The sequence below is a fragment of the Capricornis sumatraensis genome, chromosome 1 (genome assembly GCF_032405125.1).
Source record: "Capricornis sumatraensis isolate serow.1 chromosome 1, serow.2, whole genome shotgun sequence".
Lineage (NCBI taxonomy): Eukaryota > Metazoa > Chordata > Mammalia > Artiodactyla > Bovidae > Capricornis > Capricornis sumatraensis.
In genome coordinates, this window is record NC_091069.1 from 19,232,432 (window position 1) to 19,249,322 (window position 16,891).

General features: G+C 50.6%; 1 protein-coding gene across 1 annotated transcript; it reads right to left on the bottom strand.

Annotated features, from left to right (window-relative positions):
* Positions 1-466: 466 nt before the first annotated feature.
* On the bottom strand, positions 467-16,451 carry CYS1 (cystin 1). Its single transcript, XM_068968671.1, has 3 exons — positions 16,131-16,451; positions 3,754-3,806; positions 467-687 (listed from the first exon to the last, which is right to left on the bottom strand). The coding sequence occupies exons 1-3, from the start codon at positions 16,449-16,451 to the stop codon at positions 585-587; spliced, it is 477 nt and encodes a 158-aa protein (XP_068824772.1). The 3' UTR covers positions 467-584.
* Positions 16,452-16,891: the final 440 nt, after the last annotated feature.

The following is a 16,891-nucleotide window of genomic DNA, read 5'->3' on the forward strand; positions in this document are numbered from 1 at the left end:
AGGCTCGGGCTCATTCCCGCCGCTCTGGGCGCGGCTGGGACCCAGCAGCCTGGGTCTCACCTGGGAACTGCTGAGACCTGCAGACTCACAGGCCGTGCCCCAGACCCATGGGATCAGCATCTGCAACATCTCCGGGAGACTCATCCGCAGACCTGAGGGCGACTTCCTCCAGCTCGATGAGGCATACCTCCTGGATGTGCCCTCCAGCGGGAGACCCTGGGGCACTGTGGGACACGTGTGAGGCCCCAAAGCCGCGAGTCTGAGCCACACTCAGCTAATGAGCCTCCTTCGGAGCAGGTGGCGAGGGGGCATCAGAAAGGGGAAGTGTTTCAGGATCCAGTAGACCCTTGTAGACGGCTCTCCCCGGCACCCACACCTTCCTTCTGCCTGGGTCTGCATGGCTGATCATCTCTTGCCAGCAAGCACGATGGCCAGCAGCCAGCCATGTTCAGAATTGTCTGAATGTGGATTTGAAGAGGCCAGTTGTGAAAGATCTTGGAACGTGTGCCCCCAGCCCAGTTCCGGTCCCCTGGGGCCTTGGTTGGTTGCTGGGTGATGGTGGGGCTGCTGCTGCACTGGCCTCATCAGCAGTACTCCCGCTCAATGCTGGCCATCAGCTCCTCCTCGGAGTAGTCATATGTGATGGCCGACTGCCTCTCGGGCTTCTTGTGGCAGCTGCCTGGGGCTCTATGGGTGAGAAACACGGACACGGGAAGCAAGATGTTACCTTCAAACTCCACCTCTCCACTGGACAACCGCAGTGGCCATGGATGGAATTCTGATCCATCCTCAGACTCAGACTGAAAACCTCTGGCCTGGGGACACATCCTCAACCTCTTCCACGACCAGCTCCTGACTCATTCTTTGGTTTCACCTCCCGCTGTGTAACCCGAGACCTTCCCCTGTGAGGAAGCCAGTGCCAGCAGTGCTTCGGGCAAGGGCCTGGGGGTCGAAAGACCTGGTTTGCATCCTGGCTCTGCCACTTACTAGCTCAGTGACAGTTTTCTCTAAAATGGACCCGCATTCCTAAGTTCATTCTGAGGCATAAATGAGACCATGCGTGGACGGCATGTGACCCTGAATCTTGCACCCTGCAGAGCCCTCAGAATGGTGAACTGTGTCGAGATCCTCTACCGGCTGATTCACTCCTTGTGTCTGCACCCTCGGGCGGTCTCACAGGAGCTGCCACTACAGGACAGGATTTGGCGTCAGGGTCCTCTGGATCGTGACTAGGCCCCCCACCCACTGGGCAGTGTATTAAGTGACCAAGTCCTGGCTCCTCATCTCACTGCTTGGACTCTGGTTCCCACTGGCCTCGACCCACAGCCCACGCCCTCTCCAGCTTTCTGGACTAATCTGTGACCCCAGACTCCCCTGAGGAGGGAGGCTGCCAGACGTCCAGACCCTGGGGAGGGCCTGTGTGGCTTCAGAGCCTGTCGCCCGAGGGCACAGCCCTGACCGCACCTGCAAGACTCTCTCCCCTTCCAGTTGTTGTGCCAGGAGTTGCCTGGGAGTCACCCAGCCTGAGCCCAGGGCCTAGGGTGGTACTCAGCACACTCTCACCAAAGTCTATTGAGGGAGCGAATGAATGAATGAAGTACTCCTGGTGAAGGACATCCTGGAATGTGCATGTGAGGGGAAGGGACCCATTTGTTTCAAAATAAGAATAAATAGCTAATTCTTTCAAGGTGGAATTTAACCCTCCTAACGTCCTCGGGTTGATGAAAACTGAAAGTCACTGCCTCTTTACAATCAGCAGAAATATGCAGCTGGAACCAAGCAGCGTGGGCACCAGGCTGGGCCCATGTCCTCAGCATCGCCATAGGCACAGGTTTCTGGGTCAGCTGAGCAGAGCTGGCTGCTGGTACCTGGTCACTGCAGTGTGACCCGGCACCCAGTCCTGCATGGGAGCCCAAGGGGCCGAGCCCCCCTGGAGCTGGTGTGCAAGGTGCGGCCGGTGCTGTCTGCAGAACACGTGAGGGGCAGGGGGCCGTCAGGGAGAATGGGTAGGGATACTCCACTCTGCCGAGAGAGGCTCTGGCCTTGGCGGGGGGCCGAGTCAGCGTACAAGCTCTCACCGCTTCACCTCCAGGGCCATGATGGAGGCCCAGCGCCCACCCAGTGTCCTCCTACTCAACAGCAGTGGCCCTGAGGCAGGAAACAGACGGGCCCCCTCCCCATGGTAAAGCAATTGAGATACATTCTCTCTGTTCCGAAACTCCAAGATAAGAATAGCAGGGCAATTAAGGGAGGAGGCTGGACCTTGCACAAACCACATATTTCTCATTCCTAAAGTTAGGAGACCTCCCCAGCCATACATGCATAGAAAAAGTTCTTTGGAGGTCAAAAGAGGAGCTGTGTTAAGGGATGTTCTATCCAGACACCTTTCCGGTAGGATCCATCTTGTCTAAGAGATACCTGTGCACACATGGGAGGATCCTGAGATATGCAAAATATGGACTGTGAACCAGGCAAATCAGAATGATTGGCCAAAGGAAAATTGGAAGAAAATATCCCATAGAAGTGGGGAAAGGGATGGCAATCCACTCCAGTATTCTTGCCTGGAGAATCCCATGGACAGAGGAGCCTGGTGGGCTGCAGTCCAGGGGTCGCAAAGAGTCGGACACAACTGAGTGACTAAACCACCACCACCACCATCCCATAAAAGTAATTCAAACTACCATGAGAGCACCGCTCAGCAACTCAGGGACTCTCCCGCTGAGTCTGCCTATATCTATTCACGGACTGTACTCTTCTCCCTCCTAATCAATACTTGACTTGCTTCACTATTTTTCATCTTTGTGGATATTTTTTCCTGCAAAGCTGAAGGGCCAGGGTCCTTGTCACTGACCACTAGTCTAGTGGCCAGGATCTGGTGCTCTCAATGCTGGGAACCCAACCCCCACTCCAATCTGGTGCAGGCCAGGCCATCTACAGCTCTTGGTTTCAGCCCTCCTTCTCCCCCAGACCCTGTTCTAAATGCCACCAGCCTGTGTTCAGGATCCTGTTCACACCTCCACATCTTGCTTGTGGCTCTAGCCACCTGGTGTGCTCCTGCCCTCCTCAGTGAAACCACTTGTCCTTCAAGCCATTTAAGCCTCAGCTCCTCCACAAGCCCACCGGCTGCTTCTGTCCCCTCTTGGACCTCCCTTGAGCCTATCTGAAGAGACCCCACTCTTCAGGGAAAGGCTTTTGCAAATGTTTGTTAAATAAGGGAAACCAGCAAGGTTCTGGCCCCGCAACCATTTGGAATTGGTAATAAAAATAGCTGTTGAGCCAGCGTTTTCACAGCTGCTCACATCCATGGTCTTGAGCACCACCATCCCCTGCGTCCCAGGGACAAGAGCCATCACAGTGACTCCTTAGAGATGAGAAAGCAAGGGCAGATGGGCCGGGGCCCAGGTCAGCCCAGCCCAGCCTCCAGGTGCAGGATGCTCCGGGGGCCCCGGGAATCCTCACACAGCCCAGGGTTGTGCTGACACCGGACACCTGGAGTCCTCAGCTGACACTTTCCGGGGGGTTTAAATGTGTTTTCTTGCTAACACTGTAATAGGATTATTGGGGACCCACCCATCACCCCTCTAGGCTGGAAACTCCTGAAGGCCAGGCCTGCGCCTCATTCACAGATAAGCACTGAACACAGTTTCTGAGTGAATGAGTGAGGGCAGGTGCAGAGATGCAGATGCTTGGGGGGTGGCAGAGGAGGGGAGCTGTGATTTCTTGCAGAGATGCACCTCCCTGCCCCATACTTACTCAGAGATACAGCTGCCCTCTGGGTGGTCTTCAATGCTCCGCTTTGGGGACACCTTGAGAAGGACAAACGGAAGAGGCATCAGAAGGTTGTCCGTGCTGCAGCCTGCCTTCGCACTGGCTTCCTGCTGACACAGAGCTGCTGCGTTCAACCCACGGCTAATAAACCAGAGCTGGAAAGTGGAAAGGCTCTCCTGCTGTCTAGCTCCAACTGCCTGTTCGGTAGGTGGGAAACAGGCTGGGAGAAGGGAGTGACCTACACAACTCAAAACAAGAGACCCCCCCCACCCCCGCCGCCGCCCCTTCCTCCCTGGGAGCTACCAGCCAGCAAGCCCCCACCTCTCACTCTGGGAGTGGAGGTCCTGACCTCCACCCAAGCCCTTGCCTGGCAGCCTGCCCTGCTGCTCTGCTGTACCGTGTCTGTCCGGAGTCAGGAGTGCACAGGCGTCGCTCACGTCTGTCTGCAAACTCTCCCAGTGATTTATGCCTGTCCTGTAGTCAGCACCGCCCTGTCTCAGTGACCACAGCTTCAGATGAAGCTGGACTGGTCCTGGTTCTTTGCACTTCTAAACATGTGTGTTGGAGTCAGCTTGTCCCCCTTGGGGGTTTTGTTGGGGTTGAATCAATATACAAATCATTCCAGGCAGACTTGATATCTTTTTTAAAAAATTGGAGTATAATTGCTTTACAATGTGGTGTTGGTTTCTGCTGTACAATGAAGTGAATCCACTGTAAGTATACATATATCCTCTCCCTCTTAAGCCTCCTTCCCCCCTACCCCCGCTCTATGTCATCACAGAGCACCAAGCTGAGCTCCCTGCGCTATACAGCAGCTTCCCACTAGCCATCTGTTTTATACATGGTAGTGTATAGATATGGGCTTCCCTGGCTCAGACAGTAAAGAATCTGCCTACAAATGCGGGAAACCTGGGTTCGATCCGTGGGTTGAGAAGATCCCCTGGAGGAAGGCATGGCAACCCACTGTTGTATCTTTCCTGGAGAATCTGATGGACAGAGGAGCCTAGCGGGCTACAGTCCATGGGGTCGCAAAGAGTTGGACATGACTGAGCAACTAAGCACAGAAGCACACAGCACAGTGTGTATATATATATATATATTTCAGTGTCACTCTCTCAATTCACCCTGCCCTCTCCTTTCCCTTCCCCAGGCCATAATCTCTATAATAGCAAGCCTTCCAATTTATAAACAGGGAACATCTCTCCATTTATTTAGGATTTCTTTAATGTCTTTTAAGAAGTCTTAATCATTTTCACTGTAGAAGTCATAGACACCTCTTTTTAAACCAATTTCTAGATTATTGATAATATCTTTTTAAAATAAAATTTTATCTTCTACCTGCTTGTTTGTGCAGAGATACGACTGAAATACATACATTTTGTGTTCAGCAGTTTTACTAAGCTCTCGTAATCAGCCCTAATAATTTATTTGTAGATTCTTTGGGACTTAATTGCTTCCCATTCACATTATGTGGGAATAATGGCCCTTCAGGTTCTTTCCTTTCTGATCCTTCCATATTTTCCCCCTAGCCTTCCTGCACTGGCTAGGACATCCAGTATTAACCTTGAAAAGAATTCATGATTATAAGCATCTCTGCCTTGTTCCTGTAGTGAAAGGGAAAAGTTTAATTATTTCAAATGTAATATTAGTTTTGCTGTGGCTTTTTTCTCAAGCTGTCTTTCATCAGATCCTGGTCTCTCTGTGCTGGTCATTTCTTCAGCTCTGTCTTACAGGGCACTGATCGTCTCTAAATCTCTAATTTCCTGTTCACCCAATCCATCAGAATCTTTAATTTTGTTTACTGTGTTTCTCATTTCTACAAGTTCCATCTGGTTGTTTTTCAAATATGCTCGGTCACTTTCTATAGGTCCTTCTTCACAAATAAACATGCATGTGTGCTCAGGCGCTTCAGTCGTGTCCGACTCTTTCGCAACCCCATGGACTGTAGCCTGCCAGGCTCCTGTATCCATGGGATTCTCCAGGCAAGAATACTGGAGTGGGTTGTCATGCCCTCCTCAGGGGATCTTCTCAACCCAAGGATGGCACCTGTGTCTCCTGCATCCCCTGAAGCACAGGTGGATCCTTTAACATTGTTATTTTTGTTCAATCACTCAGTTGTGTCCAACTTTTTGTGACCTTATGGACCGGAGCTTGCCAGGCTTTCCTGTCCTTCACCATCTCCCGAAGTTTGCTCAAAAAATTGTGTCCATCGAGTCAGTGATGCCATCCAACCATCTCATCCTGTCGTCCCCTTCTCCCTCCACCTTCAATCTTTCCCAGCATCAGGGTCTTTTCAAATGAGTCAGTTCTTCGCATTAAGTCGCCAAAGTACTGGAGCTTCAGCTTCAGCATCAGTCCTTCCAATGAATATTCAGGGTTGATTTCCTGTAGGATTTACTGGTTTGGTCTCCCTGCGGTCCGAGGGACTCTCTATAGTCTTCTCCAATACCACAGCTTGAAAACATCAATGCTTTGGCGCTCAGCCTTCATTGTGGTCCAACTCTCACATCTGTATACAACTACTGGAAAAATCATAGCTTTGAGTATACAGACCTTTTTTGGCCAATAATCTTTGGTAATCCAAATAAATAACTCAGGCCCTCACTAGCCTATTTTCGTTGTTTTTGTTTCTTCTGATTTTCACTTGGCTCTCCGAAAGTATTAGTTGCTCAGTCATGTCTGACTCTTTGCAACCTCATGGACTGTAGCCTGCCAGGCTCCTCTGTCCATGGAATTCTCCAGCAAAGAACACTGGAGTGGGTTGCCATTCCCTTCTCCAGGGTATCTTTCCGACCCAGGGACTGAGTCTGGGTCTCTCACATAGCAGGCAGATTCTTTGTCGTCTGAGCCATCAGAACAACTCTCTGGGTGGTTGATTATTTTTTCTTGTCTGATGCTCATTATTCTTGAGAACGCTTTGTGGGTGTTCTCTGAAGCCTGAGAGGAAGACGCCTTCCTCTGGGGAGGACATGCACTTGCTCTGTTCAGGCACTAGGCGGCACTCTCAGTCTGGGCCCACTTGAAATTAAATCCAGCAAGCTGGAGAAGGCGAGGGTGGGATGATTTGAAGGAATAGCATTGAAACATGTATATTATCATATGTGAAATAGATCACCAGCCCAGGTTTGAAGCATGAGACAGGGTGCTCGGGGCTGGTGTACTTGGATGACCCTGAGGGATGGGATGGGGAAGGAGATGGGAGTGGGGTTCAGGACAGGAAACACACGTACACCCATGGCTGATTCATGTGAATGTATGGCAAAACTTACCACAATATTGTAAAGTTATTAGCTTCCAATTAAAATAAAGAAATTTAAAAAAAAGATTTCAGGGAGAAACATCAATAACCTCAAATGTGCAGATGACACCACCTTTATGGCAGAAAACGAAGAACTAAAGAGCCTCTTGCTGAAAGTGAAAGAGCAGAGTGAAAAAGTTGGCTTAAAACTCAACATTAAGAAAACTAAGATCATGGCATCTGGTCCCATCACTTCATGGCAAGTAGGTGGGGAAACAGTGGAAACAGTGACAGACTTTATCTTTTTGGGCTCCAAAATTACTGCAGATGGTGACTGCAGCCATGAAATTAAAAGATACTTGCTCCTTGGAAGAAAGGTTACAACCAACCTAGATAGCATATTAAAAAGCAGAGACATTACTTTGCCAACAGAGGTCTGTCTAGTCAAAGCTATTGTTTTTCCAGTAGTCATGGATGGAAGTGAGATTCGGACTATAAAGAAAGCTGAGTGCCAAAGAATTGATGCTTCTGAACTGTGGTATTGGAGAAGACTCTGGAGAGTCCCTTGGACTGCAAGGAGATCCAACCAGCCCATCCTAAAGGAAATCAGTTCTGAATATTCATTGAAAGGACTGATGCTGAAGCTGAAGCTCCAGTACTTTGGCCACCTGATGCAAAGAACTGACTCATTTGAAAAGATCCTGATTCTGGGAAAGATTGAAGGTGGAGGGAGAAGGGGACGACAGGATGAGATGGTTGGATGCATCACCAACTCGATGGACATGTGATTGAATAAACTCCAGGAGTTGGTGATGGACAGGGAGGCCTGGCATGCTGCAGTCCATGGGGTCTCAAAGAGTCAGACATGACTGAGCAACTGAACTGCACTGGACGGATTCAGGTATTTTGCACCAGCCAGGTGATGGGAATTGGGGCTGCAGACCTAAGGGACAGCTAGACTATGGCTTTTGTACCCTCCTGCACTGTTCTGTGCTGCGACACTCGCCTTGCAGTCCCGTGAGGGTCCTGAACGAAGGATCTACTCTTAGTCTCTATTTACACTGGGCCCTAAACTCTGTCCCCTTTACTATTGGACACTGTCAGACCCAAAGCTCGCGTTCACCTGAGGCAAGCACATTCCAGTGGGTCACCTGCCTCTCTGGATTCTGCCTTCCTTAGATCTGGGCTGGTAATTCCTCACTGTCTCATGAGCCACTTTATGCTTCAAAGACACTCTTATCACATTAATTATACCCAGAATATTAAACTGTCTTCAGCAGAGGGGCTTGTCTGAATAAGCTTCCTCACTGTGTTCCCCAGCATAAGGCACTTGGCACTGTGGAATCCAGCCTTTGACCTATGAAGCTGAGCAAGGCCACAGTCCATCCAGACGTCAGCCTGCTTTGTGCAACAGGTCCTCCTTGGCACAAGCAGCATCCTAAATACAGACCGTGGCTGTCAGGAACCCAGGAGCCCATAGCACATGGGGCGAGACTTGTAAAGATGCAATGCGATGCCACATGATGAATTCTATAGCTGAGTTATAAGGTGCTGGGAGGTGCTGGGAAAGCCTACACTCTGCAACAGGAGGGGAAACCAACTCTGAATGGGAAAAACTCTTTTGAGAAGAGTGGAAAGAATAACATTTTAGCTGGAGTTTTGAAAGATTAGGAGTTTACCAGATAGAAAGGAAGGGAAGGGTACTCTGGATAAGGAAGAGCATATGCAAATACGTGGAGTCATCAAAGGCCGTGAGTAAGTCTTCACTCACTAACTCCCACGTGCCCTGCTAGGCGCAGGGTTCTATGGCCCATACAGGATATGATATCCCTGCCCAGAGCAGCCCACATGAGGACACAACTGGAGAAAAACCCAGCGCCATTAACATTAACATCAGTTAATCCTCCCCAAGAAGAATATCACCTCTCCTAAAGTTTACAGATCTCTACGCAGGGCACACAACAAACATAAAATAGATCCTGAATCAGATTCAACGTCACTTTGATGGGTAGTCATAATCCTGAGTTTGTCTATATAGCAGTTGGGGTAAGAGTAAAGATAGCACAATGCAGAAAAGAGTTCAAGGCCCAGTTTTGCCATTTAATCATGATGTGCCTTTGGGTGGACTGTGAGGCTCTATGAGCCTCAGTTTACTCATCTGTGTAATAGGTACTTAGCCTTGAGGGCCACAGAAAGAATACAGATTGTCTGTCTCATCCTTAGTATAATACATGCAAACACCACAAAAAACATCTGACCCAGTGTCCAGCCCAAAGTAGCCTCTGACCCGGCCCGGCAAGAAGAGAACCTGAAGGCATGAGGAGGAGGAGAGCCCAGGGAAGATCTTGTGTTCGGGGCCTGAGAGGTTCAGGACAGCACTTTCTTCCCCGAGAAACTAGTGTTTCTTGGGGGTTGTTACCCGAGGTGCTGAACAGAAGCGAGCTGACCCTGAGTGTATCTGGCCACACAGGCCCCATGGCGTGGTCCATGGTGGGCAACCCGCTACTGTGGGCATCCCATGCCCTAGCTAGAAGAGCCTGTCCTGCCCACCTGGCGTTCTCTCCATGTGGAGTCGGGCTGCACAGCGAAGGTGCACAGACTTGGTCCTGGGATACCTGAGGGGCCGCGGGGGCTGCTGGATGCTGGAGATCTGCCAGGGGGAGTCAGTGTTCCCCAAAGATTCCTTTGAAAATTCACCGTGCCTCTGGGGAGTGCAAAGATGAAGAGGAGATGCTTCCCACGTCAACAAGGAATTCACAGTGGGAAGAGGGGGTGATGAATACGAGAGCAAGCAGGGGAAATCACGTGCATGCACACACTTGCATGCGCACACACTTGCACACACTTGCACACACACACACACACGCTCACCTCTTCCGCCTCCTGAAACAGCCCATTTCAGCTCAGGCAGCTCAGACTATCCAAAAATTCTTTTAAATTTCTTTTTAATAAAAAATTAATTGTGGTGCAATACACAGCATCTAAAATGTACAATCTTAAGCATTTTTAAGAATACGTTTCAGTACTAGGTGCATTTACATTGTTTTACAACCAACCTCCCAAACTCTTTTCATCTCGCAAAACTGAAACCTGTCCCCACTAAACGACTCTCACCCCCCAATCCCCAGCAATTGCCATCCTGCTTTCTGTCCTACAAGAGTGACTCCTCTGGACAACCCACCTGAGTGGAAACATGCAATATTGTGCCTGGCTCATTTCACTTAGCATAATGTCCTCAAGGTTCATCCACGTTGTAGCCTATGCCAGGACTTACTTCCTTTTTAAGGTGGAGTAATATTCCCCTGTACGTATATACCATGTTTTGTTTATCCATTCATCCATCAAGGGACACTTGGGTGGCTTCTACCTGTTGGTTATTGTGAATAATGCTCATATGAATATGAAGCCTCTTTGAGATCCTACCTTCAGTTCTCTCAGGCATATAAGAAAGCTTTCTTTTACTGACACCAATCTGCCTCCCTGCAGTTTTTAGTCACTGAGCTTAGTTATAGTCTCAGGGACAACACAGAAGGAAAGTAATACTTTTTACCCAACCATTCTTCAGCGATTTTTTTCATGAAGTCATCCAGTAGGGACCCTAGTTTTTTCTTGCCCATTTCTGCTGGAACCAGCTTTTGTCATCACCAGATGGGGCTTTTCATTTCATCACCAGATTTTGTAAGGGTTGTTCAGATATAGTTTCTGCCCTCAGGAGGACAGCTGAGGGACTTCCCTGGAGGTCTAGTGGTTAGAACTCCACGCTTTCACTGATGAGGGCCTGGGTTCAATCCCTGGTTGGGCAACTAAGATCTCATAAGCAAAAAAAAAAAAAGGCAACTGAGTGAAAGACTGCTCAGACTGGAATCAAACATTTGCATAATCAGCCTGTTTCCACTTCCTTGAGCTGTTCTACTCACTATTAAGGGGGACACGCTGCTGGCCAAGCAAGATGGCAATGAAGTATGAGGTCCATTGTGTACGAGGACTGGACACCCTGAAGCTCCACTCAAACGGAAGACCATACTCTTTCTTTTATAACTTTCCTGACAGTTCAGCTTTGTTCTTTCACTTTTTTACCCGTGTTTCTTTCTGCGCTTGTGGTTCGCATGTGTGGTTCTTTCTCTCGTTAATCTGTCTGTAACTTGACTTAGATGCAAAACGCATTAGACACCCTCCCAGCTTGACCCACCGTGGATCTCCCATAAGATCCAGCTGGTGGAAGCTTCGCAGGAGCTTGGATGAAGAGCAAAGACACAGCAGCCCCTGGTGGCCGCTCCAGGCCAAGTGCAGACTCAAGCTGCAGCCTCCAGCCAGCTGCCTGCCTGCCTCTCCTGGTCAGTAGGACAGACTTCTGTCCAACCCCGGGGAGGCTATGGCGCCTGGGGTGGGGCCATGGGAACTGGGCTGGGGCCATGGGAACCGGGCTGAGCTCAGGGTGAGCGTGTGACGTGTCATCACTCCAGGTCTTGGGGAGGCTGAACCACACCACACCACGGCAGAATGAGAAGCAGGAAGCATATGTGGAAGAAATGAATAAGATGATTTCTTAAAGCCTCCCATGTCTCTTACAACTAGGGGTTTTGGGAAAAAAGTGAAGTATCTATAGAAAATCCAGTGCATATTTTATTTTAACAATATGTGGAAATTCCATGGACAGAGGAGCCTTGTGGGCTACAGTCCATGGGGTTGCAAAGAGTTGGACAACACTGAGTGACTAAACCACCAGCTTTATATCCTGCTTCTTTTGTTCTTAACATTTAGGTTTTAACAGTTTTATACGTGTATATGTACACATATCAATAATATATATAATTAACATGGGACAAGCTGTAGACATTTAAATAATAGAATTTGACAGGTTTTGACATGTGTATAGGACATGGCAACCCACTCCAGTATTCTTGCCTGGAAAATTCCATGGACAGAGGAGCTTTGTGGGCTATAGTCCATGGGGCTACGAAGAGTCAGTTACATCTAAGGGACTGAGCGCACAAACACCATGATCTTACTGACATAAAAGATACATACAAAAGAGAGAGAAAACTGGAAGGAAGTACATCAAAATAGTATCAGTAATATCTGCAGTTTACTCCGAAATCTTTATTTCCTTTATATATTACATATATATATTGTTTTCTCACTTTTCTACAATGAGCAAACATTCTTTTACAGCTGTAAAGTGAAGCTAATTATAGGGGTCATCTTTTTATTTAAACCCTTTCATAAGTAAAGTCATTTTAAGGATTTTTTTTTATTGGAGAGAACAGCCAAGAACATAATTTTTCTCACTCACATGTATATTACCTATTCTAACTTCAAAAATAAACACTTAAAAGTAAGCATAACCTTTGCTGGGTTGGACTCATATTCAGTGACTGGGACACATCTTATATAGTCAGGGAAATGGGTGAAGGCTCCTAGACCCAGGGAATGGAGACTTATTTCAGAGAAAAACTGAGCCCCAGAGGAGTTGGGGAACAAGTGATAATCCCTCCTGATGGCAAACTGGCTCTGTCAAAACTCTACTGAACTTGCCTGGTGGTTCAGTGGCTAACTACTGTGCTTTAATTGCAGGGGGCCTGGGTTCCATCCCTGGTTTGAGAACTAGATCTTACGTGCCGCAACTAAGAGTTCACATGCTGCAACTAAAGATCCTGAGTGTGGGAAAGAAATTCTAATATACACAGGGCTCTGCAGAGAGTGTGTTCAGAAAGACTCGGACTGGCTCTTTCCAACTGCATGGGCTTGGCCAAGTGAACTGCCTCTCTGGGGCTTCTCCCCTCCCCTGTGACATGAAGTTAGGGGGAAATGACAGCAGTTCTGCAAGGACCTATTCTGACAAGGATTAAGTAAAACACTGGATGTTAGGAGCAGGGTCTCGGAAAAGCCTGAGTAAATAGTGGCTGTAATACAACATATTAACAATTTCTGAGCAACTGTAAGTGAACCTCAGAGCAAATCAAAACTGGTCAGGACGGGGACCAGACCTCATTCTGAGTCTTTTTACTCTTTGTTCTTCTGCCTCTGCCCCTGGGTGACCAGCAACATGCTTACATGCACAGGCCCATGAAAACGCTCAAAGAAAAGGATGCTGGTGACAGATGTATTAAGTAAATAATAGGGAGTCTCCCAACTTTTAGTAAAACTGGTATGATCTCTAAGCATATAAACATCTGAATGAACAAGGAGGCTGCCAAAAATAACATTCAGGGCATATTATGAGGGCAAGGTGGAGTACCTTTATCAGACAAAATAAAGGTTCTGATGAGTTTGCATGAGGAACACTCGGGATTACTGAATGTTAAAAAAAAAGTCATTTGGTTGTAATTAATAAATGACTATGTATTAAAAAAAAGGTCATTCAGTAAAGAAAAATGGGGCAGGCATTAGAGCTGCTGTGAGTAGAGCATCGGAAGTGCTAGATACCTGGAAAATGAAAAAGGTATGTAACATTCCAGGTTTGTTGATGGGGCCTGGCAGACTTGCTACAAACTCTGCTTCCTCCACTTACTGGCAGTGTGGCTTTGGGTACATGATCACTCTCTGGGACTAAAACGGCTTTGTTTATAAAACAGAGAAAGCACTATTTACCGATTTATTAATAACTCATAGTCTTAGAAAATGTGCAGTCGCCAGAGACCCAATTAAAGGGCATAAACTATAAAGCAGAAAGGCTTAGACTCCACACTTGGCCATATGTGCATGCGTGCATGCTAAGTTGCTTCATTTATGTCCAACTCTTTGCAACCCCATGGACTGTAGCCACCAGGCTCCTCTGTCCGTGGGACTCTCCAGGCGAGAATACTGCAGTGGATTGCTATATTGTTCTCCAGGGTATCTTTCTGTCTCCTGCATTGGCAGGAGGGTTCTTTACCACTAACGTCACCTGGGAAGCCCCCACACTTGGCCATACAGGTAGTTAACTTTCTACCTGAGACCTCTAGAGCCAGGACATGAAGCACCATCAGCTGTTTTACTCAGTCTCCCCAGAACTGAAAAGAATGGATAGGACTCGGGAGCATCTATTCTGCTATAATAATCTAGGACTCCAGGATTTATTCAAGAAATAGCTATGGCACAGAAGATACATACTATCCACACACAAAAGAGCAACACAACTGAGGACTTCACCTCCTAATGTCTCTTGACTCCCCTTCAGCCCTCTAACTGCCCTGCTTCACTCAGGACCTGCTTGTGTGGACCGCTGCAGCAGTCCCGTGAGCCTTGTCTTACTGGGCCCAGTTCCTCCTCCCCATGGCTGTTGGCCTAACCTTCCTGAGACACAAAATACCACTCCTCTTAGCCCCTCAAAATACCCCTCCTCTTAGCCCCTCAAAATACCCACGGTTTTTATGATCAAGTCCAAACGCCTCAACCCAGAACACTCCTAGCATGACATGTCTGGAGCCTGGCATTCATCCTTCCCACTCTCTTCAACTCCACGGTTAGCACCCACATCCTGGGTACCACGTGCCCCAACCACCATTGCCCACACTCAGGATTCTCTTTGCCCAAATGCTCTTCACTGCTTCTTTGCCTGGCTAGCACCATAGACCCTTCCAGATACAGGTCAAGCCCTGTCCTGCTTGGGATGCTGATGTGACTTCTCCAGGGGACCGGCTCCTCCTCCAGTGGACTCTCTAGACGGACTGCCCACTGGTGTTCCACTCTGTGGATCTCTCTCGCCCATTACACTGTGAACTTCTTTAGGGCAAAGACTGTGCCATCTGTGTTCATCTCCAGCACCCAGAGTGATGCCCAGCACACAGCAGATGCTCAAACAATACCTGAGAAATGACTGAAAGGGTGAATAAGGCAGCCCCAGCACCCTAGGAGTTTCTATGATACTTAGCCAATGAGGGTGGGACAGGGGGTGAGATGGGAAACTCTCTGTTTTCATTTTCACTTCTGAAACTTCCAAAGCACTTGAAAACTGAACACAAAGATTGCTTCCATGCCACCTCAGAATTTCCCCCGAATTTCTCAACTGTTGATCCCTTTTGAGGGTTATATAACGGAACGCTGATGTAATCCTAAAGGAATCTTGTTATATAATTCGGTCCCTCTTGCTGCAGCTCACTTTGGGAGGGTAGCAGGGCGTGGGCAGGAGGTGGTCAGGGGAGGAAGACCCCGCACAGTCTAGGCTGGCTCCGTCCTTTCCACCTCTCCCCACCTCCACCTCGCGGAGGAGCTTCCCACTTTCTCCTGCTTGCCTGCTGCCCCCAAGACACTTCCCTCCCGTCCCCAACAGTCGTTAAGGGGGGCCTGCAGGGCTCCAGGGCAGGGGGCCGTCTTGTACATCCTCCCCAAGCCCGGGAGCTGATACTACTGATCTCCTTCATTCAGTTCTGCCGGAGTGGTGGCTATTGCCAAAAGAAGGTGCTCATTTGTATTATCTTTTTCTAGAACAGCGGGGATGTTATTACAAGTGTTCTGGAAGAGAGAAGAGGGAAGCCAAAAAGAAATTGCACAGCATCTTAAAAATAGCCAGCAGGGTGCGAGTTGCTTGACAACTCGCAAAGTTGGCAAAGATCCTGACGCCTCTGTCGGGCGCCGGGCTTTGCTACCACGGTTTGGCTACCGGTCCCATTTCCTAGGATTCTTCTCTGACAGTGCCCTGGAGGCTGGCTGAGGGGGAAGGTACCAGAGAGACAAGCAGCCCCCTGGCCAGCTCCTACCTAGGCTGGAAGGAGCCACAGTTTAAAAAAAAAAAAAGTGACCTCTAGCCAGAAGAAAGCCCAGGAGATGCTTTTCTGCTCAGGGATGTCTGGGTCCCTGTCCGGCTCCCTGTCAATCCCCAAGTTGGAGACAGTTAAACCAGCACCCAGAAGAGGCAGAGAGACTCAGAGGGGATGTTTGGGAAGGAGAGGCCGTGCAATCAGCAAGAGACCCCGGTGGGATTCGGGGACGGCCAGACGGTGGGTGACACAGGGCAGCGGGGGCAGGGCACTGCGCAAGCCCAGGGAGCCTGGCAGGGACGGGGGGGCGGTGGGAGGAAGGGGGGCGAGCAGGGAGCGCAAGGCGGGACGGCGCCACGGGCTGGGAGACAGGGGGCGGGGTGTGGGCCGGCGGCGAGGGCACCCCCCACCTGGGCGGGAACGGGTGCCGCGGCCCCCACACTCACCGGTCTCCCGGCGCCGGGTGCGGGTCTGGGCCGCGCCGGGCCCCGCGGGGCCAGCTCCCCGGGGCCCCAGCCCGCCGACTCGGCCAGCAGCTGGTCCAGCAGGCGCAGGGTCTCGTCCCCGCCGTCGGGGGGCGCCGCGGGGCTGGGATCGGTGCCGGCAGCCGCCTCCGGGGCCTCCTCCCCGGCCGCCGCCGCCGCCGGCGCTGAGACCCGCGGCCCCGTCCCGCCCTCCGGGACTGCCCCGTCGGGCCCCGCCGGCCGGCTGTCGGGGCTGCGCAGACGCCGCAGGGCGCGGCCGCTCCGGCTGCTGCCGCTGCCCATGACGCGCCGGCGGAGCGGGCGGGCGGCGGGACTGGAGGAGGCCCGGAGGCGCGCCGCTCGGCCAGGGGCGGGGGGGAGGAGATCCCGGGCCCGGGACGCGATTGGGAGCGGGACGGGGGAGGTGGGGGGGAGGGGGCTCGCCGGGCCGGGAGTGGGGGGTGGAGGTGGTCCCGGGCCCGGGACGCGACTGGGGGCGGGGATGCGAGCCGGACCGGGGGCGGGGAGGTGCGGGGGGCGCGCCGGGCCGGGGCTTGGGGGGGTGGAGGTGATCACGGTCTGGGACGCAGTTGGGGGCGGGGATGCGAGCCGGACCGGGGGCGGGGCGAAGCCGCCGGTGCGGGGAGCGCAGGGCCTGATGTCACCGTGAGAGGACCAGAGCCCGGGACCAGGGGGAAAGTGCGAGTAGGCGCGACTGGGGCTGGGGTGCTGAGCCGGGCCTG